The sequence below is a fragment of the Chironomus tepperi genome, unplaced genomic scaffold (genome assembly GCF_022539635.2).
Source record: "Chironomus tepperi strain 1889 unplaced genomic scaffold, CSIRO-AGI_Ctep_v1 contig_309, whole genome shotgun sequence".
NCBI classification, from domain to species: Eukaryota; Metazoa; Arthropoda; class Insecta; order Diptera; family Chironomidae; genus Chironomus; species Chironomus tepperi.
Window position 1 is genome coordinate 2,644,098 of NW_027226431.1, and position 26,381 is coordinate 2,670,478.

At 32.4% G+C, this 26,381-nt stretch overlaps 2 protein-coding genes across 6 annotated transcripts in view; one reads left to right on the plus strand and one right to left on the minus strand.

The window, feature by feature from the left end:
- The first annotated feature begins 3,019 nt into the window (after positions 1 to 3,019).
- On the plus strand, positions 3,020 to 7,988 carry Cdk4 (Cyclin-dependent kinase 4). The gene is made up of 9 exons (XM_070643127.1): positions 3,020 to 3,163; positions 3,454 to 3,619; positions 3,687 to 3,828; positions 3,927 to 4,037; positions 4,105 to 4,111; positions 4,195 to 4,320; positions 4,383 to 4,467; positions 7,125 to 7,257; positions 7,323 to 7,988. Exons 1-9 carry the CDS (start codon positions 3,118 to 3,120, stop codon positions 7,404 to 7,406), a joined length of 900 nt encoding a protein of 299 aa, XP_070499228.1. The 5' UTR covers positions 3,020 to 3,117; the 3' UTR covers positions 7,407 to 7,988.
- hlk (hulk) overlaps positions 7,950 to 26,381 on the minus strand; it is a 28,053-nt gene continuing 9,621 nt past the window's right edge. For 2 of the 5 annotated variants that reach the window (XM_070643121.1, XM_070643122.1), the window contains 24 exons: positions 25,758 to 25,924; positions 24,181 to 24,216; positions 22,413 to 22,595; positions 22,183 to 22,326; positions 21,978 to 22,111; positions 21,637 to 21,817; positions 20,973 to 21,287; positions 19,805 to 20,770; positions 19,413 to 19,733; positions 19,039 to 19,221; positions 18,338 to 18,388; positions 17,094 to 17,570; positions 13,624 to 13,755; positions 13,396 to 13,560; positions 13,289 to 13,330; positions 13,109 to 13,228; positions 12,585 to 12,703; positions 12,316 to 12,523; positions 11,407 to 11,727; positions 9,975 to 10,298; positions 9,762 to 9,918; positions 9,358 to 9,524; positions 9,084 to 9,266; positions 7,950 to 8,755 (listed from right to left, as the gene is read on the minus strand). In XM_070643121.1, the coding sequence (XP_070499222.1) occupies positions 8,565 to 8,755; positions 9,084 to 9,266; positions 9,358 to 9,524; positions 9,762 to 9,918; positions 9,975 to 10,298; positions 11,407 to 11,727; positions 12,316 to 12,523; positions 12,585 to 12,703; positions 13,109 to 13,228; positions 13,289 to 13,330; positions 13,396 to 13,560; positions 13,624 to 13,755; positions 17,094 to 17,570; positions 18,338 to 18,388; positions 19,039 to 19,221; positions 19,413 to 19,733; positions 19,805 to 20,770; positions 20,973 to 21,287; positions 21,637 to 21,817; positions 21,978 to 22,111; positions 22,183 to 22,326; positions 22,413 to 22,595; positions 24,181 to 24,216; positions 25,758 to 25,924 (5,287 nt within the window). In that variant the 3' untranslated portion in view covers positions 7,950 to 8,564. The remainder of the gene's footprint in view (positions 8,756 to 9,083; positions 9,267 to 9,357; positions 9,525 to 9,761; positions 9,919 to 9,974; positions 10,299 to 11,406; positions 11,728 to 12,315; positions 12,524 to 12,584; positions 12,704 to 13,108; positions 13,229 to 13,288; positions 13,331 to 13,395; positions 13,561 to 13,623; positions 13,756 to 17,093; positions 17,571 to 18,337; positions 18,389 to 19,038; positions 19,222 to 19,412; positions 19,734 to 19,804; positions 20,771 to 20,972; positions 21,288 to 21,636; positions 21,818 to 21,977; positions 22,112 to 22,182; positions 22,327 to 22,412; positions 22,596 to 24,180; positions 24,217 to 25,757; positions 25,925 to 26,381) is intronic. The other 3 variants (XM_070643123.1, XM_070643125.1, XM_070643126.1) reach the window with 3 other exon arrangements.

The following is a 26,381-nucleotide window of genomic DNA, read 5'->3' on the forward strand; positions in this document are numbered from 1 at the left end:
GTGTTCGCTAGTGGATTGTTGCATCGTCGTATAAACGACGGTTGCCCTGACGACTGTCTTGAAGACACCATGAAGACTGTCTTGACTGCACTGTGATGATTGTCTTGACTGCACCGTGATGACTGTCTTGACTGCACCGTGATGACTGTCTTGACTGCACTGTGATGACTGTCTTGACTGCACCGTGATAATTGTCTTGACTGCACCGTGATGACTGTCTTGACTGCACTGTGATGACTGTCTTGACGACACCATGACAGCGTATTTCACCGCACCGTGATGACTGTCTGGACTGCACCGTGATGACTGTCTTGACTGCACCATGATGACTGTCTTGACTGCACCGTGATGACTGTCTTGACTGCACTGTGATGACTGTCTTGACGACACCATGACAGCGTATTTCACCGCATTTTTTCGTTTAGGGACTTTACCTGACTAACACATCGCTCTAATGCCAATCTCTAATTCCAACCATAAAAATGACACAATTCAACATCAAAATTGATAATTGACAGCCTTTGGCTATTTTCATGCTTCTGACAATCATTGTACCACTAGACATAAAGACTCTTAATATTAGTTGCCTGTTATTTTTCGCAACCGGCATAAAAACTCTCATTAAAGTTTAATTAAAGACATAATTTGAGCAATTTAAAATTGATGCTGAATGAATCATATCCAACATAAAATGTAATACGTCTGCCTAAAGCCCTGAAAACCCATAATATTGAAAAATATTTCATGCCATAAACAGGTTAAACATCGATAAACAGAAAAATGTCACGCATGGAAACATGATTTATAATTATCCATCTTAATCCCATTGATAATGATGCACACAGCATCGACATTTTTTTGAAAGAACAACCGATTTATACTCTACATGATTTTCAAGAAGCAGCTTAGTAGGCCATAAGTTCGAATGAGGTTGCTGTTTTGCATCATCACTTTGCTATTTAGACTCAAGTACTCAATCCTCTTAAAGTAAGAAACTCAATAATTCTTAGTGCTTAATATCAAATAAAAGATATTTTTATAGTTTATTGTTCAAAACCTGATTGTTGATGATCTAATGCATCGATTGAGAAAGGAAAAGTATAAAAAAATATATTTCTACATTGAGGTAATTTTTTTATAGCATGAAACCTTACAATCTCATTATCCATCTTGAAAGTGCTTATTCGAAAGGCTAAGAAGGGAATTTCCATTTCTATGGGCATGCACACGTGCAAATAAATAACAAAAAGCTGTGCTAAATTCTCGAGAAATATTTTATATGTTGGTGTCTATATAAATTAGCTGATGACACGTTTCTGCTTAGTTACTAAAATATTTACTTGTATCGCTGGTCGTACAGATCAATTGTGATCTATGACCTCGCATAAAATTAACTCTTTAGCTGGCTATCGCTTCCCAATTCCAAGTTCATGATTTAGTTATTTTGTGGCCATAAAGCAGTCTGTCATGCAATATTGGTTTGATCTTAGGCAAGTCGCGAAACGTTTGACTTTTCTGTCAAGAAAAAGAAGTTAATTCAGTGTCACATCTATTGTTGTTTTGCATCTGCAAGATTATATAGCTGTTACTTAATTACTTTATTTGTCTGGCTCAGATTAGTCAAAGTTAGAACAAAATATCAAAATTGATAAGAGACATTTAGAGTTCCAGTTGTTTGATCACATGCACCCAAAATGTTCCGTATGAATAGTACTCATATTCCTTAAGAACGGTAATGTATTACTATAAGGAACATTTTGACCATATGAGGGACCATCTTGATGGCAACTTACTTTGATAATTTCATTGTTTTAGTGACTTAAAATTCATCATCAGTATGTCATGAGATTGATGAGATCCAAAGTTTCAATTTGATTTCAGATGTGAAAACACTAGTCGCATTCATGCAACATTGTGATGCATGTCGATATCTCGAGCGACACAATGCAAATCACACTTTTCGTCGTAAAAATGAGTCGAAATCAGCCGATATGGTGAAGGAATCATGGCAACTTTTCATCTTATCATCAATACGGTAATATATCGGTGCCTAAGAGAGATCTATTGCTGGATCGGCAATCGATGGCGATCTCGAGTTACACTCGAGCTCCGAATTCCTAGTTCCTATGTAGGAGTCTTAGGGACTTCCTTCTTATCACTAATTATTGTAAAAAATTCGCAAGACTCTGTTCCGACAAATCTCGTTACAGAAATGAGAAGTCTTACTTAGTGCCCCATCCAAATATTGTTTACCATTACATTCAATTATGCTCCAAAATCAATTCCAAAACAATAAAAATCATCTTCAAAAAGTAGGTACAGCATAGAAATTCTTCGTTTTCTCTCAAAAATATGTAAAACAATTATTATATTTTTTGGGGAAATAATGATAAAACTATGTATATACTTGCTTGTTTTCAAGAACAATCATTAAAAATAAATCCATAAAAAATTTCTTTTTCCACCAGTCTAATGGTTTTTCATTGTCTTATTATGATACAAATTATTTTTGGCACAATTTAAAGTAAAGATCGTGCGAGTTTCATTTTCTATCCACAAAAATAGCTTTTGGGCATCAAAAATTGTTTATCTCTTTGTTTCAATCATTAGAAGTTGAGTGCCGCAAGAACACGAGAATATAATGACACATAAATAGGCTTAAACTCTCACTGAACTAGTAATTGCCTGAAATTTTATATTTTTCTCATGATTCTTAGTCAGGAACGTCATTTACTAATGTGTTTCAGTTTCATGTTTCATATTCAGCATGTTTCGGTGAAAGCAGCATGGCTGATGTTGGAAACTTTAAAATCATCATTTTTATTGATTTTTATGATGAATTTAAGTAGATCCTCATTGAACCTTATCAAGTACCCACCCTACATCAAATTTTGAGGTTATTTTTGACATTTCCAAAAATCACCGATCATGCTTAACCGTTATAAAATTCAAACGTGTCCACAACAAGCTCCACATGTGGAAATGTGTAGAACTCCTGATATTCTACTCACCGCGAGCTATTCAAGATCTTTGTTTAAGAAAAATTAAATATTATTTTCCGGCTATTAAGTGCATTTACGCAATTAAATTATCATAATATTCAATTTCTATTGATAAATGGAAGATTTTGGTGATTTTAGAGATTTAGATGTCATTGGAAATGGTGAGTAGGCAGTGAAATAAGAAAAATATTCTGATGAATGTTTTGTTAGGTTGTTTTAGAAAAAAATGAAATTAAACATACAGTGTTTACAAAAGTTTTCTATGCTTCATGTAACAAGCATAAATATTTATGAAAATTTCGATGCAAATGTCATCAAATTTAGTGATCATGTCTGTAATGGGAAATAATAAAGCAACAATTGACATGCACATTACCTCGTGACCTTTTATAATCATCCTTTGTTGACATTTTATGCAAAATATTTAAATTTTATATCCTTCGTCCTTTAGGAGCATATGGTATTGTATATAGAGCAAGAGATCAGACAAATGGAACTTATGTGGCACTCAAAAAAATTAGAATTTCCATTACATCGGACGGAATTCCAATGACAACATTAAGAGAAATTTCATTATTAAAAAATCTCGATTCCTATAATCATCCACATATTGTCAAGTAAGTTGAAAGGTCAATTATGTTTTTGTCATGTCCTGCAATACAATTTTATAAAAATCCTTTAAAGACTTTTAGACGTAATTCATCGAAGAGCGGAAAGAGATAATATGTTGGAATTATATCTTGTATTTGAATACTTAGAACGTGATTTAGCCGATTACATATCTCATTTACCAACCTCAACAATTATACCAACACATCAAATTCAGGTATGTCCTCATATCCTTTAAATCCACTAAATTTGAAATTTTTTTCAATTTTTTCTGGATGTTTCGTAATGTTTTTGTCTCTTTTTATTTCCACGTAGCGATTATCTAGAGAACTTTTAAATGGAATTGACTTCCTTCATTCACATCGTATTATTCATAGAGATCTGAAACCATCAAATTTATTGATATCAAGTGATGGAACTCTTAAGGTAATTTCATATGCAATTCCTTTGGGTCTACTTACTAAAATTAACTTTTTGCTTCTTATTCCTACAGATTGCAGGTAAATTAAACTTTAAAGTTGGTTTAAACATTCAATTGCATTAAATTATTTAAATTTTAAATCCATAAATTAACATTAATTAGACTTTGGACTCGCAAAATCATATGACTTTGAAATGAGACTTACATCTGTTGTTGTAACATTGTGGTACAGAAGTCCTGAAATTTTACTCTGTCAATCATATAATAGTGGTGTAGATATATGGTCAGGTGTGTTGTTTACATGTCTATATTCTAATTAGAATTTGTTAATTAAAATGTTAAATTCACAGCGGGCTGCATCATAGCGGAAATGTACGCAAAAAGGGCTTTATTCCCAGGAAGCAGTGAAGGAAACCAATTGGGAAAAATATTCGAGTAAGAATTTTTTTTTTGTTTACTTTTTTTATGTTTTGCTATATATGGGATATGCTGCTATGAGAATATCAAGTATATATTGTTTGCACAGACAATATCCAATGTCTGTAATTAAATGCTGCATTGAATTTTTATGATTTTTGGCATTTGATCATTGTTTGAGGTTGCTAAGTAGATTGAGGGAATTTCAAATGTTTTCAATAAAAACAGCTCAATTATTCAACATAGCAACAAGGAAATTATAAGATTTTGCTACTCTGCTTACTATTGGAAGGAAAATTAAATAGGAAATTTTGCGGAATTCAATTTTCTTTTCAACAATTTTCATGTTTCGTGCATGTTTTCCAACAATCAAAAATATTCACTTCCATGATCAGTAGGTCGATTTTCTTAGAAATTTCAAGATTGTTTGAATGCTACAGAGCAGTTGTGGGCAACCTGTGTGACGAGGCACCTTAATTTTTAGAAATGCCATGAACCTTATGTCATGTCGGGGACGTGTCGCCATCACCAAGGTGTGGGAAAGTTGTATAGCTGTCCCATACTAATGGCATGCAAGTGGTGTACCAATGTTGCACCGATGGTACAGTACAGTAATGGTATTGTATTGTATTAGTGAACCACTGGTTCGGTAAATTTGCTCCGGTGAAATAGTACGGAAAGGAAAAATAGTACGGGATAGGTGCATCTGTACCACATTTCCATACCAGGTGTACCACATAGCCATCTCAGGTTTACCATTGTACCGTACCAATAGTATGTCTAGACCGAACTGTAGCGTATCGTACCACATTCTGAGAAATTGGTCCTAGAATCATTTCAGTAAACATTTTATCCAAAATTCATATTCTAGTGCATTCTTAAATCAAGAAGCAGCCTGGATTCATTCAAAATTTTGAATGTTTTTCGCTATAATTTTTATACGCTTTTATTTAGGTTGCTCTGTTTAAGACTTTCAAATTTTCAAGTACCTACTTCGACCACTTCTACTTAACTTCAAAGGCTGAAATTTGGCATAGTGGTGTATTATAGGCTAATATAGAACACATTAATAATATTTTTGAAAAAAATTAAATTTTGCTAAAGTTAGGGCCAAAAAACTAGTTTTTTAAAGCCAAAATCTACGATTTCTTGATATATTTCTACTTTCATGGAAGCTGGAGAGCTGAAATTTGGCATGAAAGTATATCTAAGATTACTCTGTATTATAGTGAAAAGAACTTTGCAAAATTTTAAAATTTCGTAGTAGTTAGAGCCAAAAAACTAGTTTTTTTACTCAAAATTAAAGGAATTTTCGACATATTGACCACATTTATTATCCGATTGATCTGAAATTTCAACTAAATCTTTCATTAACCATTCTTTATAAAAATCAAAAAGAAATTTGGGAAAAAAAAGAAAGTTGACGATTTTATAATAACAAACCCTGGTTTTTGGTCTGTTTTAAATTATAATTTAATTAAAATTTAAATTGACATTTAAAAGCGATTTTTAGTCTTCAGTATTAATTATTTGGATACTAACAATTTTTGATTGAGAAAACTAAAAAGTAAAAAATAAAAATATGTAAAAAAAAGTTTTTTAAAGATACGCTTTTATTTAAGTGCAATGAAAAGTAGAAAATAATATTTAGATTCCAGTCTCAAATTTAAAAGAGACAAATTTTTAAAATTCGACAAAGAAAATTATAATAAAAGCGTGGGCGAATCTACAGAAGCCATTATCAAAGCCCACGCTTTTATTATAATTTTCTTTGTCGAATTTTAAAAATTTGTCTCTTTTAAATTTGAGACTGGAATCTAAATATTATTTTCTACTTTTCATTGCACTTAAATAAAAGCGTATCTTTAAAAAACTTTTTTTTACATATTTTTATTTCAAAAACTCTTTGAGCAGAAACGAAGATTTTTGAAAGCATGATCAACGTTTGTTCTTTTAGAAATTTTTGAATCTACGACCACGCTACGCTCTGTGTTGCTCTGTGCTATTTTTCTCTAGCATTTCAATGTTGTAGAACTCAATTTAAATTAAATAAATTATTACGCCCTCTTGAATTTTTTGGAACATGTTAAGATTTTTATATTGAGGTCTGTGATGGTCTAGTTTAGGATTACATTTTTTAATGTCATCAAATATAATTGAAATTGACATGATTTACTTTTTGATGATAATTTTAATTGAAATGTAATATTTAAAAGAATTAAGATTCCAAAGCCCGAGCAACACAATGCGACAGACCGTATTTTTTCGAAATCAGCCGTCTCAGTCCTGCCAGGTCAATTTGGCATTTTACCGTTAGTACGGTGACCTACCGTTTACGTAGCGAAAACGATGTGCTGTTCGGTAAAGCTATATCAAGTAGATCATTTAGAGAAATTGGATTAGAACAGCAAAATATTGAATTTTACTGAGAAATTCATAATTGCATTAATATTTTGATTGACTCAGCTAGAACTGTAATGAAATAGGAGTACTTTAATATGAATCAGTGCTATTCAATCTTTTTTGTGGTACGGTAGACCTTGAAGGCAAGCACAAACCAAAAAAACATACGTCATGCAGTTCATACCATTTCCTTACAATGTCGGCAGTACATTCGTGTGCCGATACACACGGTTTGAACAACTATAGTCATAACATTCAATTTTAACCAACAGATTAACTGGGAAACCAAATATTGAGGACTGGCCAAATTGTTCAGTGGATTTAGATCAATTTTTGATGACCATACCATGTGAACCAAGGCAACTTATACCAAGACTGGATGACTACGCAAATGATCTGTTGAAAGTAAGATTTTCTCAATTTATTTAATTCTCAAATTTTATTAATGGAACTAATTTTGTGAATGACAGAAAATGTTAGCTCTTCTACCTCAAAATCGTTTATCAGCAAGTACGTGCCTTCAGCATCCATATTTTCATCAAGAACCACTATGATACCTGTGATGTGTATACCAAGGATGACTGATAAAAAACTGTAAATAATCAAAAGGGGGTTTGTTCATTTATTACGGGACGTGGTAAAGGGGGGTTGGGGATATTGAGATTTTAAGACGTTTGGAATGTTTAGAATGGAAGGGGATAGGGGGTAGATGGGGAGAACTACTCAGTAACAGGCAAAGAGTAACCTAAATGAGGTATCTTTATCTGAAGTGGGGTTGGGTCGGGTAGGTCAAAAATCGATTTTCTCGTTGCGTTCTAGAACGTAGGGAGAGGGAAGGTAGATGGGGACAATAACTGAAGTGAAGGGGTGGGAGGGTTAGGTCCAAAAGGAGATTCCTCACGTTATGTTTTAGAACGGAAGGGGAGGGGAGTTAAATGGGATGAGCTACGGAAAAAGGGGGTTGAAGGGTTAGGTGAAAAAGTCGATTCTTCTCCTAACGTTACGTAACAAGTGAACAGTCCCCAAAATACAACAAATCTTTACCTGTTAAGTGTTCTTCGAAAAAATTCTATTTTTATTGTATCACTTATGATTGATTCATTTTTAATAAAAACAGTTTTTATTACCTTTTTAAATATTATACAATTGTTATACCTTAATTATAAATTATTATATTTGTCTTCAGTTGCGCTTCTCACTTAAAATTTCAAAAAGAGCTAAAAATTCTTCCTTTTTTTTATACATGAACAACAAAAATTATTATTTTTTTTGACAATAGAAATAAATCGAAAATTTCACTTAGGTTCCTCGACTTTTCCTACATAAATTCTATTCGTTATTGCTTTATGGCTTTACAAATTTGTGTTTGTCATCGATACAATAGTTTAATTTATCGAGATCATTTTCCATAATGAAAAAAACCTTTTTTATACATATAAAGCTGCAGTTTAGTTCCGAAAAAAATAAAATAAGTTACTTCGTTCTCAAGGCTCAACCAAAAAATGCATTCTTAGACAAGAAAAAAAGGCAGAAACTTAAATTCACACTTAAATGTATAGAGGAAAAATTAAACTTTTGGAAGCTTTATCCTTCACATTTCTCATTGCACAATTTTTTCTTTAGCTTGAATTTTCAGTTATTAACTCTTAATAATTTATCTAACACATGGAAGCAATTTAAAAAATACAGAAAATTAAGTATTGTGACATGTATTATTTATCTTTTTTATCTGGCTGAACTTTTGGTGGCGCTGGTGGCTTGAAGCATTGAAGGAGAAAGGCTGTGTATAATACAAAACCAACTGCAATTGCTATTAATGCATACATGAACAAATTAAGTTCGGGCTGTCGGAATCGATTCTTTCTCAGCCAATCGAGGACTTCGTCTTCTGACATTATGTCACCTGTGGATGAAAAAAGGAATGGAATTTTAATTTTGGGTTTGTTAGGATATTATCAGAGTCTGTGAGCCATGGTTATGTTCTACTCTAGATTCTAGGCCAGTGGTGGGCAACCTATGTGCCGCGGCACACTATGGACCGCCAATAATTTTTTAATGCCATGAACCGAATATCGTGGGTGATTTTGGTCAACAACCAAGTTGTGTCGCAAAAAAAGGTTGAGCACCACTGGCCTAGTTCATGAACTAAAATACAATCAAGTGTATACCCTAACGGCATTCAAGATTATTCACAAATTCCTAAATATTATAACAATCCAAAAGTTCCTTACCTCGATAAATTGAAGGGAATCTCTTACGGAAGTATACCAATGCTGGCAGTTTCGTTACACCCCATTTTCTTGCATATCGTGAATCTGCCATTTTTACGAATGTTATGTCTAAATTATCAGTTTCACTATCTATAGTTTCTAGTTTTTCAAGAGCAGCTGCACTCTCATCATGATCGTGTTCGACTGTAAAAGAAGAAGAAGACAAAAAATGAAAATTTTCACTGCTAGATGTCGCTAGTGTATAAATGTTGAGATGTGTCTTGGCTAGACTTACAGAAGTACACTGTTAAAAATTCATTCTCGTCTAAGAGCTTATCAAGCATCTTACGATTTACTTCTTCGATTTCGTTTTTAATCTCAAAAACATCTTGGGATGTTAACCAAGCTAATACTTTATCGTATTGATGCAAATCGCCGTCATACAACATTGGAACTTGTTTGCTGTAAAACAATTGAACATTTTTGATTAATTTAGTGTGAAAATGGAACAAATCCGAGTGGAAAATTGTGGCAAATGTCACCCGAACATACGAGCCCCATGAGGACCTTACGGTACCTAGTGAGCATGCTCATCGGTACCGTAAGATGCTCAATGAACATAAGCTTGTATGTAAAGGTCATGTTTTGTCCTTGTTACTATGTTGTGCCTCTCGGGTATGTCATTAAGTCATTACTCACCGGAAGTAAACTAATGATGGTATATTTGTGACTTCATACTTGTGTGCTGCCTCAAGACTTGCAATTTTGACAAAATCAATTCCAAACATGTCAGCTTCACCGTCAATGTTCTCAAGCTCTTCTAAAATTTCTTCGCATTCAGCACAGTCCTCATCATCTAAAATATATCATATAGACATTACAACATCAAGTTCCGATTCCAATAAATCTTACAAAAGAAGACACACAAAAGTGGCGATTCCTCCATCAATCTTTCCAACATTCTGTCATTGACTTCCTCAATCTCATCAGCCAGCTCACGATTGTCGTCGTCTATGAGCCATTCAAGTACACTTTGCTCATTTTGAAGATCACCTTCAAAAATCAATGGATTTCCATTTCTAAAGTATACTAATGCTGGGAAAGTCTTGATTGAATAACGTTTTGCCAACTGTGGATCTTGAATTTTGACCATGTGAATACCAAACACATCACATTCATCATCAACTTGCTCCAAGCCTTCTAAAATCTGATCGCAAATGTTGCAATGTACTTTATCTAAAAGATATATTTTAAAAAGTAAATGTAAATCCTTCAGCACATAAATATTAAAAATAATAATATATCTTTTGGAGAAAAATAAATGCGGAAGAAAAGCAGAGGATGAAAGCAATTTTATGATACCTGCGGTGTCATCTCTTAAACCGCTGACAAAAATTAAAGAAGCAGAGATTTTAGAAAGATTTAAGTCTATTTTTAAATAGATTTATCATCTGAAAATTGTTAGATCAGACATTGCAAAATAGGTCGCTGTCATAAATTCATGTGACAGCAGGACACGACGATTATGGATGTTAATTTAAAAGATTATGAAAATTATAGGTAAAAATAAAAGATTTTATTAGATATTAAATTAAAGATTTAGAAATAGTAAGCATTGAGTTATGTTCACAGGAATTAGGGGAAAGCCAACTGTACTTAGCCGAGCAGTACAAGTCGGTTAATTAATCCAGAATCCAGGATCAGACCGGTGTGACTCTGACATGGTGGTGGATTTAAATCAAATTCGACATTAAGTCTAAGTCACACTGACCTGGAGCTAAAGTCCAGATAATCAGACCGACGTTAACACCGGCATGGTGCCGTATTCAAACTAAGTTTGACATTAAGTCAGAGTCACACCTGCCTGAAGCCAAAATGCCAAGCTGGGGTGAATCTGGCATGATATCAGATTCAAACTGAATTCGACGCCATATCAGCGTCATATTGATCTGAAGGCAAACTTCAAGATCAAGCCAGGGTGGCTCTGGCATGATGCTGGATTCGAATCTTGGCCAGGAGTCGGATTCCTGATTGACTAACCGATTTGCGCTATTTGGGTTAATTAGAGTAATGGATCAGCTAGTTCTAACTAAATTCATACTAGTTGTAGCTTTCCCACAATTCCTAGTACAATATAAGCATGATTTGAGGGTTATGTTACTAAATGCCCTTATTAATTATCCTCGAATCAATCCTAACCTTGGAATAGATAAGATTCAAACAGGATGTAACAGGATAAATAATAAAAGCATTAATCAACCCACCTGAAACTTTAGTAAAAGCAGAACTATCTAAACTAACCTAAAATATATAACTATAAATAATACAAAAATCAAGAACTTACAAAAGTATACAGCTAAATATTGTGTCTCTTCGACCATAGTCTCAAGCATCACTCGAGTAATCAACTCGATTCTATCTTCAGTTTTTTGTTGAATCAACCATTGCAATACTTCCTCTTCTTCCTTCAATGATCCTTCATAGACATTTGGAATATTTGCCTCAAAATAGACAAGAACTGGATATTCACTTATTCCATACATCTCAGCAATTGTATAATCCTGAGTTTTTACAAATATGATGCCATGTCGATCACAATCATCGTCAATATTCTCCAATTCATCCAGAATTCCTCCACACTGTTCACAATCTCCATTTGACTTATCTAGATATTATTGGAAGTTAAAAATGCATTATTATCGGAACTAGGAGATATCTTAACTAACATGCGACATAATAAAGTGTATGATCAGTGTTTGTGACAAAAGAATCTAGTCTACAGTCTCACAGAAAAAAAATAGGAATCAATAATATTCAAAAACATATGCTATTCTACAAAATGTGGAAGTGTCAACATTCAGGTTATTGAAGAACTGGGGAGGTTTTTAAATCTTTTTAAATCACCCTCGCGTGAATCAACAGCAATGTGCTCCTCAACATGAGGAACACTATCTCCACTCCCACTTCCACTTTCAACATGAGCATTTTGATCAATTGGTGTAGGTGTAGCAGCGGCTGCGTGTTCTTTTTTATGGCGTTTTTTTACTGATTTTGAATTACAATAATCGCAAAGTGTCTTGTTCCCTATATATAAAGTGTGTCGATCAAGCATTTAACAAATTTAACTAAATTAATTGTTACTTCTACATAATATATACTTTAAGTGATATAAATTCAGTCTAACTAAAAATTTTTTCATCTGTTTCTACTATTTTACTATAAATTTCAGTTAAATATTTTTCAAAATACTTACAAAAGTATACAGCAATGGATGGCGATTCCTCTATAAGTTTCTTAAGTTTCGCACCTTCCAAATCTTCAATAATATCTCCACCTGGATTCTTTTGTGTCAACAACCAATTGAGAATTGCTTCTTCATCATATAAATCACCAGCATAGATTACTGGCTCTTTTGAATGTTGTTTGTAAAATACAATAGCTGGTAATGCGAATACGCCGACCTGTTGAAAAGCATTTGAGTGAATTATTAAGAAGTTAATTACGTGTTACTGCTAGATTTACCTCTTTTGCCATTTGCTTGTCATCGATTTTAACGAAATTTATGCCAGCACCATCAGCTTCGTCGTCAATGTGCTCTATTTCAGCCAATACTCTTGGACATTGCTTACAATCATCGCTATCTGTTGGATTGAAAAATTTGATGAGTTTATAACGGATTTTGAATATTTGAATTTTTAACGGATACAAAAATTTTGAATAATTTTAGCAAAAGGGTGTTGAAATGTGTATTTTTACAAGAAAACAATAAAATCAGACAACAAAAGAATCATAAATTGTGTAATTAATATTTTTACAACGAAGGAAGACATCAATAGAATTGAAAATCAATAAAATCAAAGGAAATAGGCACGTGAGTTCATATTACTTTACAGATTCCAATAAAAATCTTTAATTTGGCAATTTTAATATCAAATTTTTTTGTAGCTTTTTTAGTAGATTTCGATCGAGAATCATGTACACAAGTTTAATGTGAAATTTATATTGATCATGAATTCAAAAATTGTTTATATCATAAATTTACTCACAAAAGAAAACAGCAAGATAGTCGGATGCCTTTCTCATTTTCTCAAACATTTTACGGTTCGCTCTCTCGATGCTGTCTGTCATTTCCATATTGTCTGGATTCGTGAGCCAATCTAAAACTTCTGTAAATTGAGAAATATTTAGAATTATTAGCTATAACAGCAAGAGCACATACACATTACCTTCTTCATCATCGATATCGCCATCGTAGTTAATTGGTTTTCCTAAAAATAGACATTAAAATGATAGTAATTAAGCAAAACAGCCATAACTCTTGTTATTTTATTACCTTTTCTGAAATACGTAAGACCTGGTCTGTTTCTGTAGCCGAATTTTTTAGCCATTAAGTCGTCGTTTGCTTTTACTATTTTAATTCCGTACTCAGCAGCCTCGTCATCAATTAATTCAATGTGTCTTAAAACTTTTGTGGTTGTTTTCTCATCTTCTTCATCATCTGTAAGATATTTATACTTTATGTCATGTAATGTCCGTGAATCGTGAAATTTATGTTACTCACAAAAGATCACAGCTAAAAAATCTTTCGCATCAATATATTCAAGGAAAGTCTCACGATCTACATCCTCTATACTTTCGTCATTTTTCTGTAAAATTATCCAATCGAGAACTTCCTTCTCATTTGATAAATCACCTAAATAAAAGAATTAAATCAAAAGTTAGGTTATGTTTATTGTGTTAGGTTATGAAAAACAAAAAATTTGTGTGAATATTATATCCATACCTTACATCCTACAGAAAGCTTGTTGAAAGAGATATAAAGTTTTTTTTTTTTGATGCGAACAAAATTCATGAATTTTTTTTTAAGATTTTAAAAATTTATTGAAAAAAATTTTGAATTTAATTTAAGAAAATTAATTAATTTAAAATAAGGAAACAAAGTCAAATTACAGATTTTTTTAAGGTAAATCATAAGAAATTACACATCTTGAATTTTTAAGGTTATTGTGTTAAAGTCTAATAGTCAACGAAACAAAGTGATTTTTTACGTAATAAAATTAATAGTGCAAAAAAATCTCAGACACTTCTTAGAGGCTTCAAAATTAAATAACAATTAAATAAATAATATATCTTAATAACAAAAAAAAATAGCAATAATTCAACAATTTACTACATTTTAAATAAAGTGTATTGTTGTATACATTTCATTACGTTTCTTTTTTCTTTATTTTTTTTCTTGGCAGGCACGATTCTATGTGCGAGAAATTCTCTCAAATTATTTTCAATAAAAACCATCACAGAATTTTAAAATTTACCATGTGCGAGTTTTGTTTTGAGCTGCTTAAAAACTAAAAGACTTTCAAAATTTATTTTTTTGATTAATCATAACAGACTCTGTGTTTGCATGTGTGTATGTGTGTGTATAAACAACTCTACAGAATATTACATTGTGCACTATAATTTTTTTCATTTTTTTTAAAAAATAATTTTCTGGTGGTTTCTTTTACAAAATGGATTTTTTGTGTGTTAGACAAATAAACTACTTTATTGGGAAATGTAAAAATATAAAAATTTTGAGTCAGAGCGAGGAGTTGGATCGGATTTTGGATGGAATTGAGTCGACTCAAGCTCTAGTTGATTCGAATCGACTCGACTTCATATAAAAATGGAGTACCGAACAACAAAAATGGAGAAGGCTCCGTCAAGGAGATTTTAAGACTCTGCTAAACCTCATTTATTAACACCATAAGGAAATTGCCTCCGTTTGGCGTCCATGTGGCTGTTAAAAATAAGATTGACGTCCAAATGGCTGCCAAAACTAAGTTTGACGTCCATATGACTATCAAAATTAGGTTTGACGTCTTCATGGTTGCCAAAAATAGATTTGGCATCCATATGGCTGCCAAAAATAGACGGCTAATAAAAGAGATTAAGCAGAGCCTTAAAAGCTCCTTGACAGACACTCCTTCATTTCTATCACTCAGAAACTCAACTTCAAGCTCTGATTTTAGAGGCTTCATAGCGAAAGCTCAACAACAAATAATAAAATTATTCGATCGAAGTGTGGCAACTGATTATGTCTTGTATATCATTGAGATTGATTTTACATGAGATTGTGATGAAGTTAGCTAGAAAATTTATTGCGAAAATTAGAATAAAACTTGTAAGCACAATAAGGGTGAGTTTCTTGGAGTAAGCTCATAAAAACAGGATTATAACTTAGAGTCTACTCCGAAAAACTCGGCTAAATTAATGAATCAAAGTCATTGAAAATTACAGAAAAAGAGCTTAAATATGGCAGTAAATTTTTAAGAAAAAATAAGAAGCAAATTTTCTTATTCGCCAAAAACTTTTGAAAAAAGAATAAACTAAAAAACCAAAAAAATAGATCAAAAACTAGGTAATCTTTGACTTTTATAGCAGAGCACGAGGTCTACTCGAATTTCATATGAAGTCAACTTGTGACTTTTTCATACAAAACCCGAATCGATTTCTAGTTCTGTTTTTTTGAGAAGTTATATAGTAATGAGTAGTTAACTACGGATAAATATATTACCGCACGGATACTTTATCGCTGATCAAAGCGATCGCATTTTTAAATCATTAGAGTCTTGCTATTCTAAATTACTCTAATTACTACATCTTTGAACCTTACTGTATCTTCGAAAAATCATGAAATTAGTCATTAGAATTCAATCTTAATCAAGATCAAATTAACTGATCAAAATTATTAGAATTGATTCAAACATGAATTATCAGTTCCGCATTCTAATTCTTAAGTAAATCATTAAGATTTAGATTTCAGAATAAAAATAGTTCAAAGATCAAGTACCGATCAAGTCATGGCTCAAAATTTGGTTGAATTTAGTTTGAAATCAAAATTTCAATCCAAAATCAGAATTGACTTCAACCTTTGGATCTAGCTCTTTGATTGTTTAGGGATAAGGCAGGAAAATAGATCAAAGATCAGCAATAAGATATGTTACCACACCCAATGATCGAAATTATTTCAGTTCACCAATTTATTTTTAAAGCTTTACTTTTACATATTCCCAAATTAAATTTCTACTACACATTAACTTCGTGACAACGACTTCTACAATCATTTAAACGATATTTATATGTTTTTTTTTTTGAATTTTTATGTATATTGACCAATCGATTGGACCAATTAAATTGCACAGCATCAATTTAATTAAATTTTTTTTTGTTTCATATAAAAAAACTAACTACAAAGTGAGAAAGAAAAGATATTAATTAAAAATTAAAGGTTAATGACGATGATGATAAAGAAGGATATTTTGTAATAATTGCAAAACACACAAGTTTTGAAAGGTTGATGTGGCGAAAATTAACAATTTTTTTTAGTCTACTTCGTATGAGACAAATAAATAAAAAAGTGAGGTTAAAAATATATGAAAAATTGTTTTATCTACGGTGTGAGCTTATTATAGAAAAATGTAAAATCAAAAGAAAGAAAAAACCAAAATTTGATAACTAAGGAACACATAAAATACGAGAAAAACACGTTGAACGAATCGAAAAGATTTTTATGACAATTTTTTTTAATTATTTTGGTCTTTTTAAACATCAGAATTTGACAGACATAAAAATAGTTTATATATGTGTGTATTAATGCGAATAAAGTTGCATTCGCATCAGTGCTTTCTTTTGCTTTTTACTCATTATCGCGCCGGGGGGTTTATTCAATAAACTCAAAGCATTTTTCGCAACACCTTTTGTCTCTATTGAATGTTTGATTTATGGACATTAAAAAAAAGGTAATAAAAAAAAATAAGAATTATAGATGAGAGATTGTCATTCCAGAGAGATGAGAAAAATTGAATTTTTTGGATGGAATTTAGAATTTTGGACTTTCGAAATAAAAAAATTCCGAAAGTTGAAAAAAAAAATCAAAAAAAAGTTTTCAGCAAAAAAGTTTGCAAAATAATAAAAAAAGAACTGATTTAAAAATTTACCACCAATTGCCTAATTGAAAGAAGCCATCATCACCATCTTGTGCATTTTTACCTTTATCCTTCTTATCCTTTGCCTTCTTTTCTTTCTTATCATCTTTCTCTTTCATGTCTTTTGAATCTTTTTCTCTTGGTTCACGTTCCTTCTTTCGTCGTTCCTTCTCCTTCTCCTTTATGTCATCCTTATCCTTCTTGTTATCTACATCCTTATCAGCCTTTTTTGATGACTTTCCTTGTGACTCTTGTGATGACTTTTGTGGACTTGATGGAGCTTTCTTTGTGGCACCACCTTTCTTATCCTTTTTTGGCTTTGCTACTGCCTTATCATCATCATCATCATTTTTAAATACAAATGTTATTTCATTTTGAACTGCTTTTGAATAACCAAGATCTGTTTCGGTTAATACAGCAAGTTTGCTCGATGACTTATCAGATTTTGTTGGACAACAGCGATATGGTTCAACATAAGACTTCTGAGATTTCTTTGCATTACTATTTCCCTTTTCGATTCCAAAGTAGAGACATTCATCATCTGTTTATATAAAAAACATTTTGTCAGTTATTTTTGATATGAAAAACTTTTTTAAAATAAAATTTTTTCAACCGACTTTTTTTTTTAAATTAATTTTCAAAAAAAAAAAAATTTCAATTTTCATCATTTTTGGTTAGTAAAAATTTTTCTTGTCAAAAAAAAACATATCCAAATTTTTTAAAAAAAGATTATATATCCTCAATAGACATGAAGAGTAAACAAATCTAGATCTTTTTTTTTTGTGATATGCATTAGAGAAGAACAGCTAATTAATAATTTTTAATTAACTGACAAAATGTTTTTTAAATTGTTTTAATTTAGCTGTATAACATAAATTTTTTTTTGTTTTTTTTTTTTTAGATAGAAATGCATCGAAACAAGGAAAAAATAATGCAAAATTTTCTGATGGTTTTTGGCGACTTTTTTCATAATTTTTTTTTTAAAAACATTGTGTCAGCTATGATTCTCGAATATACAAAATTATTTCATTTTTTTTCTAAAGAAATCGACACAGTCAAATAACAACAACAACAATACTTTGTGATCCCTTTTGTATTCTTTTTTGGTATATACTCAAAAGCTCCATCAGAAAGCTTTTTCGTAAATATTTTATTACATAAAAAAGTAAAAAAGCTATGATGTGTCTGGTTAAAGGCCATGTTTTGTGTGACTATAAGTTATTACTATTAGGAGTATGAGAGGTTAAATGGAATCGAGATAGGCGAAAGAATTTCGTAATGGAGTTTTTTGTTCGCATCAATACTTACTCTTTTGATCAACAAGCCACTGAAGGACTTTTTTCTCATTTTTCAAATTACCTGGAAATGGAAAGAAAAAAAGTTTTATGAGACATGAATATTTAAATAGAATTTAAATTATTTTAGTTCGTTTGCAAACTGAAAATTGTCAGGTCTTGAATATTAATTGAACGGGAGTTCGTTTACAAGCTAGAATCTGTGAAAATTGAGACCCATCAAACCATACCCTCACAGTCACGCTTTTAAGGAATAATACCACTTTTTATTCTCGAAATAGTAAGTGATCGGGATTTTAAAGTGGCTTCCATAACTAGATCAAGAAAATAATATAATAAGAAGCATTTAGAATTAATTAACATTCGCTTGGTCGCGAGTACACAGCAACTATCACGACTAGCCCACTTGTAGGAAACTCCCCGTTTGTAACTACTTTTTAAGCTACCCTGTCACATTTGGTAGACGCTTCGTTTAAATTACATATTCCAATCGGATAGCATTTACCGAGCATTTAAAACTAATCAAACATATTCAAATCAAAAGTTCTAGGGATAACCAACTTCTTTAACCAATACTTTGACAATAACCCTAAATCCAAATAGATGCTAGAAGTCGATTCAAATTTTAAAGTCAAATCAACTTCAGTCAACTTTTCCATACAAATTTTTAATCGACTTCAGCTTATCAAAAATAAAAATTCAATTATTTCTTACCGTCAAACATAATTGGTACACCAGTTTCGTAGTAGATTAAAGCTGGGAACGAGAAGACTCCAATTTCATGAGCAAGCTTAATATCATTTGTCTTAACAAATTGAATATTTTGCTTGTCAGTATCATCATCGATGGTTTCTAATCTCTCCAAAACTGCTGGACATGTCTCGCATCTTTCGCTATCTAAATTGTTGGAAATTTTGTAAAAAAAAATATTAAAATAAAGTTCATTTGGAATGATCAGTTTCTCGGATAATCCGTAAGATTAACCCTAGCCTTACTCCGAGAAACTGTCACTAGGATGAGGGTTGGTATGTCAAAAATTATTGAGGCATCTACATTACTAGCCAAATTATTAAAAAATTCCAACTTACAGAACAAAACAGCCAAATGATCAATGTCATTAATCAAAACTTGCAATGTACGACGATCAACTAATTCAATAACATCAGGTGTGGCTTCAATGAGATCCAAGACCCACTTCAAGATTTGATCTTCATTCATCAAATCTCCAGTGTAAATAGTACGGAATTTGTGGCGGTAGAAAGCTAGAGCTGGCAGTGTTGGTAAGTCATATTCCTTTTCGATGCCTTCATCACTTGTCTTAACAAAGTCAATGTCCTTTTCTTCGCATTCATCATCAATGTTTTCTAATTCATTGAGAATCTTGTGTGACTTCTTGTCTCCTTCTGGGTCTAAATTGATGGTCAAAAGGAATTTAAGGTTAGAAAAAGGACAAACTTCATAGCAATAGCTTAATACTTACAGAAAAAGACAACGATATGATCATTTTCAGACAAAATCTTCTCCAACATCTTCATGTTGACTTCCTCAATCTTTCCGGGAATTTCCAAAGTATTTTCATCAGTCAACCATGCAAGAACCTCATCCTCATCATCCAAGTCACCTTCATAAATCAATGGATCTTTATTTCTGAAGAATACAAGTTTTGGAAGTGCCTTTGGTGACAATCCGTATTTCTTAGCAATATCAAATTCTTCTGTTGTAACAAAGATGATACCAGCTTCATCAAGCTCATCATCAATGTTCTCCAAATCTTCTAAAATTCTATCGCATTTATCTCCTTCCTCGCAGTCACCAGTAAAGTATACAACAACGTATTCATGTGTTTCAATCAATTCGCTTAAAATTTCGTCTGTAACTTCTTCGATTGTTGCTGAATTCTTTTGTAAGACCAACCATTCCAAAACTTCATCTTCATTCATTAAATCTCCTTCATAAATTGCTGGAATCTTGTTTTCAAAGTAAACCATAGCTGGCAAGTGATCCAATCCATATTCCTTAGCTTCATCAGAATTATCCAAACGTACAATAATGATTCCTTCACGTTCTAAGTCATCATCAATATTTTCCATTTCGTTCAATACACGAATATCTTGTTTATCATCCTTGTCGTAGAAAATAACAGCAACATGTGGGAAAGTCTCAATAAGCTTATCTTTCATCTCATCTGTCACTTCGGGTATTTCTGTATGTTTCTTTTGATGTATTAACCATCCGAGTAATTCCTCTTCTTGCATTAAATCACCTTCATAAATGTGTGGAATACCGCGTTCAAATAAGACCATTGTTGGTAATTCTTCAATACCCCATTCGCGTGCCTCATTATCATCATCAATTTTTACAAAAGCAATATCGTTTTGGTCGCATTCATCGTCAATATTTTCGAGTTCGGCGAGAACCTTTTGTGATTTTTTCGATTCTTTGTCATCTGTTTAGGGAGGAATTAATGGAAAGAATTGAATGCAATTATTATAAAAACATGGTTTGGACTTAGATATTCGCGGGATATAAACCTTACTAAGAATCTGGAAGTCTACTAATACTAGCTGGAATCAGAACTCAAAGTAGTGAAGCTTATTCAACTTCTAACCAGAACTAACTCTAAACAACAAGCAAATAAAATAACTTACAGAACAACACAGCAACATGATGCATTTTTGAAATGATCAAGTCCAACATTTCATCTGTAACATCTTCAATTTCATCTGAACTTGTTTGCAATTCCATCCATCTTAAGACTTCTTCTTCCTTCTCTAAGTTTCCTTCGTAGACTGTTGGAATTCCCTTCTCGAAGTATAAAAGTTTTGGCAATTTATCGATACCGTATTCCTTTGCCTCATCGGCATTGTCAATCTTAACGAAAGCAATTCCCAATTGATCGCACTCATCATCAATGTTTTCTAATTCGGCTAAGGCTTTTGCTGACTTCTTGTCGTTGTTGTCGTCTGTGGGGAGAAATAATGAGAGGAGTTTATGAGAAATTGCACTATTATCCATTGGCGATAGATCTGAACATTTAGGGATTATGGCAACAATTGTCACAACTTGGTCTAGAATCTTGGGAATTGGATTTGAAACCAAAAATCACGAGAATACTTAACATAATGACTACTTGACATAATTTCCAGTTAATAACTAGACCTACAGGCAACAAATGACATTTTCTCTGGCAGGTTCCATAAAATATGGCATAAATCTATCATATGTAGATCTAGTTATCAACTAGACATTATGTCTAGATGCCAAGTTGTCCACAAGAGTCCAATTCAATAGAAATTGTAAATTCAAACTTACAGAACAAAACAGCCATTGTACGTCCTTCCTTAACCATTCTCTCGAGTGTTTCTTCATCAACATCTTCAATTTCATCATTTTCCAAGTGACTCAACAACCAGTGTAAGATCTCATCTTCGTCCATTAAATCTCCTGAGTATTTGTTTGGTTCCTTCTTTTCGAAGTAGATGATTGTTGGGAACTAATAGGGAATGAATAGAAATTGATCAAAATTAAGGGCTACTGTAGAGAAGAGCTGGAAGTAGACTCAGACTTTGGATGGAAAAGTACAATTGACTCCATGTAATATTCAAGTCGACTTCGAGCTCTGCTGAAGAGTTTTCAAAGAAGTATCCACTTACATCCTTAACTCCATGTTCTTTAGCAGCTCCTGAGTCATCAATCTTAACAAATTGAATTCCATGTTTATCACAATCATCATCAATCTTCTCCAATTCTTCAATAACTTGCAATGAATCCTCATCATCCTTGTCATCTAGATCAATGTTATACCATAATAATTAATAAGCATCGATTAATCATAGCCAATTAAAAATGAAATCTTACAGAACACAACAACTAAATTGTCGATATTTTGAATGAGTGTACCCAAAGTCTTTGCAGTCACTTCCTCGATTACATCTTCATCATCGCCAGTAGATTTGTTTTCAATGAGCCACTCAAGGACATCTTCTTCTCGTGACAACTCATCTGTGAAGGAGACAAACAATTAAAATGAATTAAGAATTTACATTTTAACGAGATGCAGTTTGTGATTTTTTGGCACGGGAACTTACTTTCATAAATAATTGGTGTCTTGTGGCGATAATAAACCAATCTTGGTAAATCTCCCAAATTATATTCATCGGCCAAGGTTTCGTCATGAATTTTGACAAATCCAATTCCAAGTTGATCAGCCTCATCATCAATGTTTTCAAGTTCTTGGAGAGCCTTTGCGCATTTGCGACATTCGGGCTTGTCTAAAATATTGGAAGGGGATCAAGAAAAGGCATTAAAATTTTGATGGAATTTGAGACTTTGCAGCACATTTGATAATTCACAGATAGGATAAATTTTAGTTTCTGATCAGCATAAGAACTTGATAGCAGTCACATGAATGCCGTGCCATAGTTCTAAGCATATCTGTGACTGCTACTTCCTACACATATCCTTATGCTGTCAGGAATAAAATAAAGAGCGACATTTAGAATTAACAAAATATTCATGCTTATTGCGTTCCTTGAAGCGAGCTTAGAATAGGAATAAACATTATTTCAGTTTTTTAGTACGATAGGAAGGAAGTTTTTAAGGGCATAACATTCATGTTTAATAGATTTTGAAAAGGATTTAGAAAAAAATGGAAAATGAGCATCACTGGATATAACAAAAATTTATTCACATTTTTTATTTATTTTCATTGCGAAAAATAATCTGCCAGATTTTTATGGTTGACTTATACAGTTGAGTGACATTTGTGTACCCATTAGTTATAAATAATTAAGTGACTTAATTCGATATTAATTACCGCGAGCTGATCTTCCAGAAAAGCACAAAATATCAGTTCCAGGCTAGTATTAGACCGCAGAACCAAGTCTGAAAGATGGACTAGAATTGAAATCTGAACCATAACGGCAAATTCCGGTCTCCACACTAATTTTGTGTAAGGCTCATCTGAATATTGGTTCTACTAATCCACCTCTTTCACCATCTCCACGCTGGACACTTTTTGAGTAATTTACTTTACTACTGGTGGTTTGCTTCCGATAACGACCCTGTCTAGAGGTATTCTGATCCTGATCAAAATTGAAATAGAATCTCAATCAAATTTATTGTGGTAGTGCCTGTCACACATGAATACAAAAATTCTTTTGAACTGTTCATTAATTGGACGTTAACCTGACTTCAACTTGATATAACGTACTTTTATCCACTCCGGACAGTAAACTTACACAATATTTTTTGTAAATTTGGAGTGTCATCACACGAAGCACTCGAGAAGAGTGTGCTTAGCTTCTTTGGCTGGAACCTTTACCTCATGCTTAATTTTAAAAAGTCTATCGCCGTCTATAGTAACTTACTTTGTAATTCGTCACTCAACTTGTAGATGAATCATAAAAATTTGGCAAATATTTTCAAGGACATCAGAATAGTACACAATAATTCTGATACATTCAAATTATCACAAAAATATCGAGCTGGAACAGTCAATTTAATAATAATCTCCAATTTCCTTGCTGTAAGTATACACAATCCCTCAATTCAATGTCTTCACATTTTCATATCATTTTTGTAATAAAACTGTAGCAGTTAGAAATAGATAGGAAGAATTTGGGAAAAAAGCTTGCCGTTTAGATTCATCCAGACAAATTTGACAGTTTTTTTTTATAATATTCATCCTCAATTGTTATAAATTTGTTTTAGGAAATCAACCAAAAAGTAATTATTGTAATTAATTGAAATTAGCACATTACATTCCTTAATTTGATAAGGCATTCAGTTTGTTTCAAGACACTTGGTTTAATTTGATCCACATCAATAAAGAGAATAACGAGAATCAAAACTTACTCATTGATCCATGGTCGCAATTACTATGATCTGGACCTAATAGTTTTGGTAAATTATACGTCTGAATTTTAATTTTCTACTCTTAACATTCCTCATGAATATTTTAATATATTTTGTATATAAGTTTTAAATTTGTTTTAAATTGTTCAAAGAGCTTTTCAATGGTAACTTGATACATGACTGGTGTTTTAAGCTGTAGTATTGTTCATTAACTGTATATACCCTAACAGGCAAAGTGATCACTTTTAGGTACCGCAATGATATTTCTGTACAATGAAACCATGCTCTTGGCTTGTTAGGGATGGAACAGTGGTGGACATCCTGTATTCTGTGACGCTGTGCTATATCGCCATGAACCGTATGCCATATGTGGGTTCGGTCAAAGCTTAGTATCAAGATGCATCGCAAAACACAAAACGTTGACCATCACTGGCTTAAAATATCAGCAACTATAGTCATGGAACCAAGAGTGTCAGTTGGGTCATATTTTGTTAAATCTGATGTTAATTTCGAATTCAGAATACTTAGTTCATATTTGTATCGAATTCAAATGATTTTAAAATATCCGTGATATAACCCAAATCACACAAATGGTGTATTATCTGATACCATTAAATGATCTTCATCGTTCAGTAGCATAAAGTGCAAAATATTCTGATTTAAGATTGTTTTTTGTAAAGGATTGTTCAAAAATAATGTCCAGTCTGACTTTGAAGCTGACCAAATGTCAAATGCTCAAATTCTCTTAGTATCCTCAGTTACTACAAAATGCACCGCTGGCTTTGATTTAGTCAAAACTGGGCAGAGACTTGGTAGAAATCGAGCCTACAAAGGATTTCTTCGAAATCTCGAGACCAACATCGGGAAATCTTGAAATCGGTATCGAGAACTCTTAGGAAAAACTCGAAGTCGACTCGCAGTGTATGAGGAGTCGAGTCCTACATGATGAAATTATTTAGAAGTCACCCAAATAACCAAAATGTTCCATGTGTATTGAATTGATATTCCTTAGAAACGCTAATTTAATACATAAGAAACCCTAAAACCATATGGTGTAAAAATGACCGAAAATCCGTCAGCATGATATTGGCTCTAGTCCACAGTCAACAATATCCAGACTCTGGCCAGGAGCCAGATTTTCGACCATTTTAACGCCACATGTCTTCCTGGGAACCATTCGATTATATGGGCGACTTTCATGTTTATCAAAAAATAGCCGTAGATTCCCTCAGTACACGCGTTTTATTCTTGAACAACTCCAATCATCTATTCTAATTATACATAAACTTGATGTTCTTAAATCAATTTATTCTACATTTTATCTACTGACAATCTTTAGAAGCCAAGTAAATCTAAGAAAACTACAACTAAGTTCGAATCTAACAAAAACTTCAACAATATTTTAAAATCCTTAAATTTCTGCTAAACAGCTGTAACTTTCTCTCATTACTTGCATACCCGAGTGAACAAAAACTGTTAGAACTGGTTATTTACTAGACATTGACTTGCCATTACCTAGTTATAACGTTCTATCCACTTGGTATCATATTATTCAAAATAATTAAAAGTATACTTACAAAACAGAACGGCTACGTATGGCGTCTCCTCGATAATTTTTGATAAGATTTTTGAGTTAACTTCTTCAATTCTGTCAGGTAAATCCATAGCTTCAAGTGATGTTAAGAAATCCAAAACACCTTCTTCATCCATGAGATCTCCATCATATATGATTGGTTCTTTTTCTCTATTTTTTTGTTGATTTATTTTATTAAGAGTGATATTGTGAGATATTTTGTGTAGAATTGTAGCAGATAGAAAAGTAGATGTTGAGGTTTAAATGATTAGTTCAAGTGGTATAGATGCGGGAAATCAATGTAGAATAGACTGTGGATTAGTTGCCCAAATGTCTAGTTATACTTGATATATCGTGGTTCATATCATGTCTGAGTGGACAAAAAACCTTTAGAACAAGTCATCAGCTAGATATTGACTTGCATTTAACTAGTTATAACGTATTTATGTCCATGTGGAATGATCAAGGTTCCACAAATTTTCAAAAAACCATAGAAATTCTTGAAGAGAAATTGAATGAGATTTTCTTTAAAATGTCAAGGATTCTAGAATTTTTGGAACGATTTAGTCTTGCTACTAATTTACCAGAAGGCACATGATGAAGAAAAGGCTAGTAAGAGTGTGTTCTA

Coding starts and splice junctions, on each gene's coding strand:
- Cdk4 (XM_070643127.1), top strand. CDS start 3,118: ATGGAAGATTTTGGTGATTTTAGAGATTTAGATGTCATTGGAAATG. Junction 3,620..3,686: donor AATCATCCACATATTGTCAA/GTAAGTTGAAAG, acceptor AATCCTTTAAAG/ACTTTTAGACGTAATTCATC. Junction 4,468..7,124: donor CAATTGGGAAAAATATTCGA/GTAAGAATTTTT, acceptor TTTAACCAACAG/ATTAACTGGGAAACCAAATA.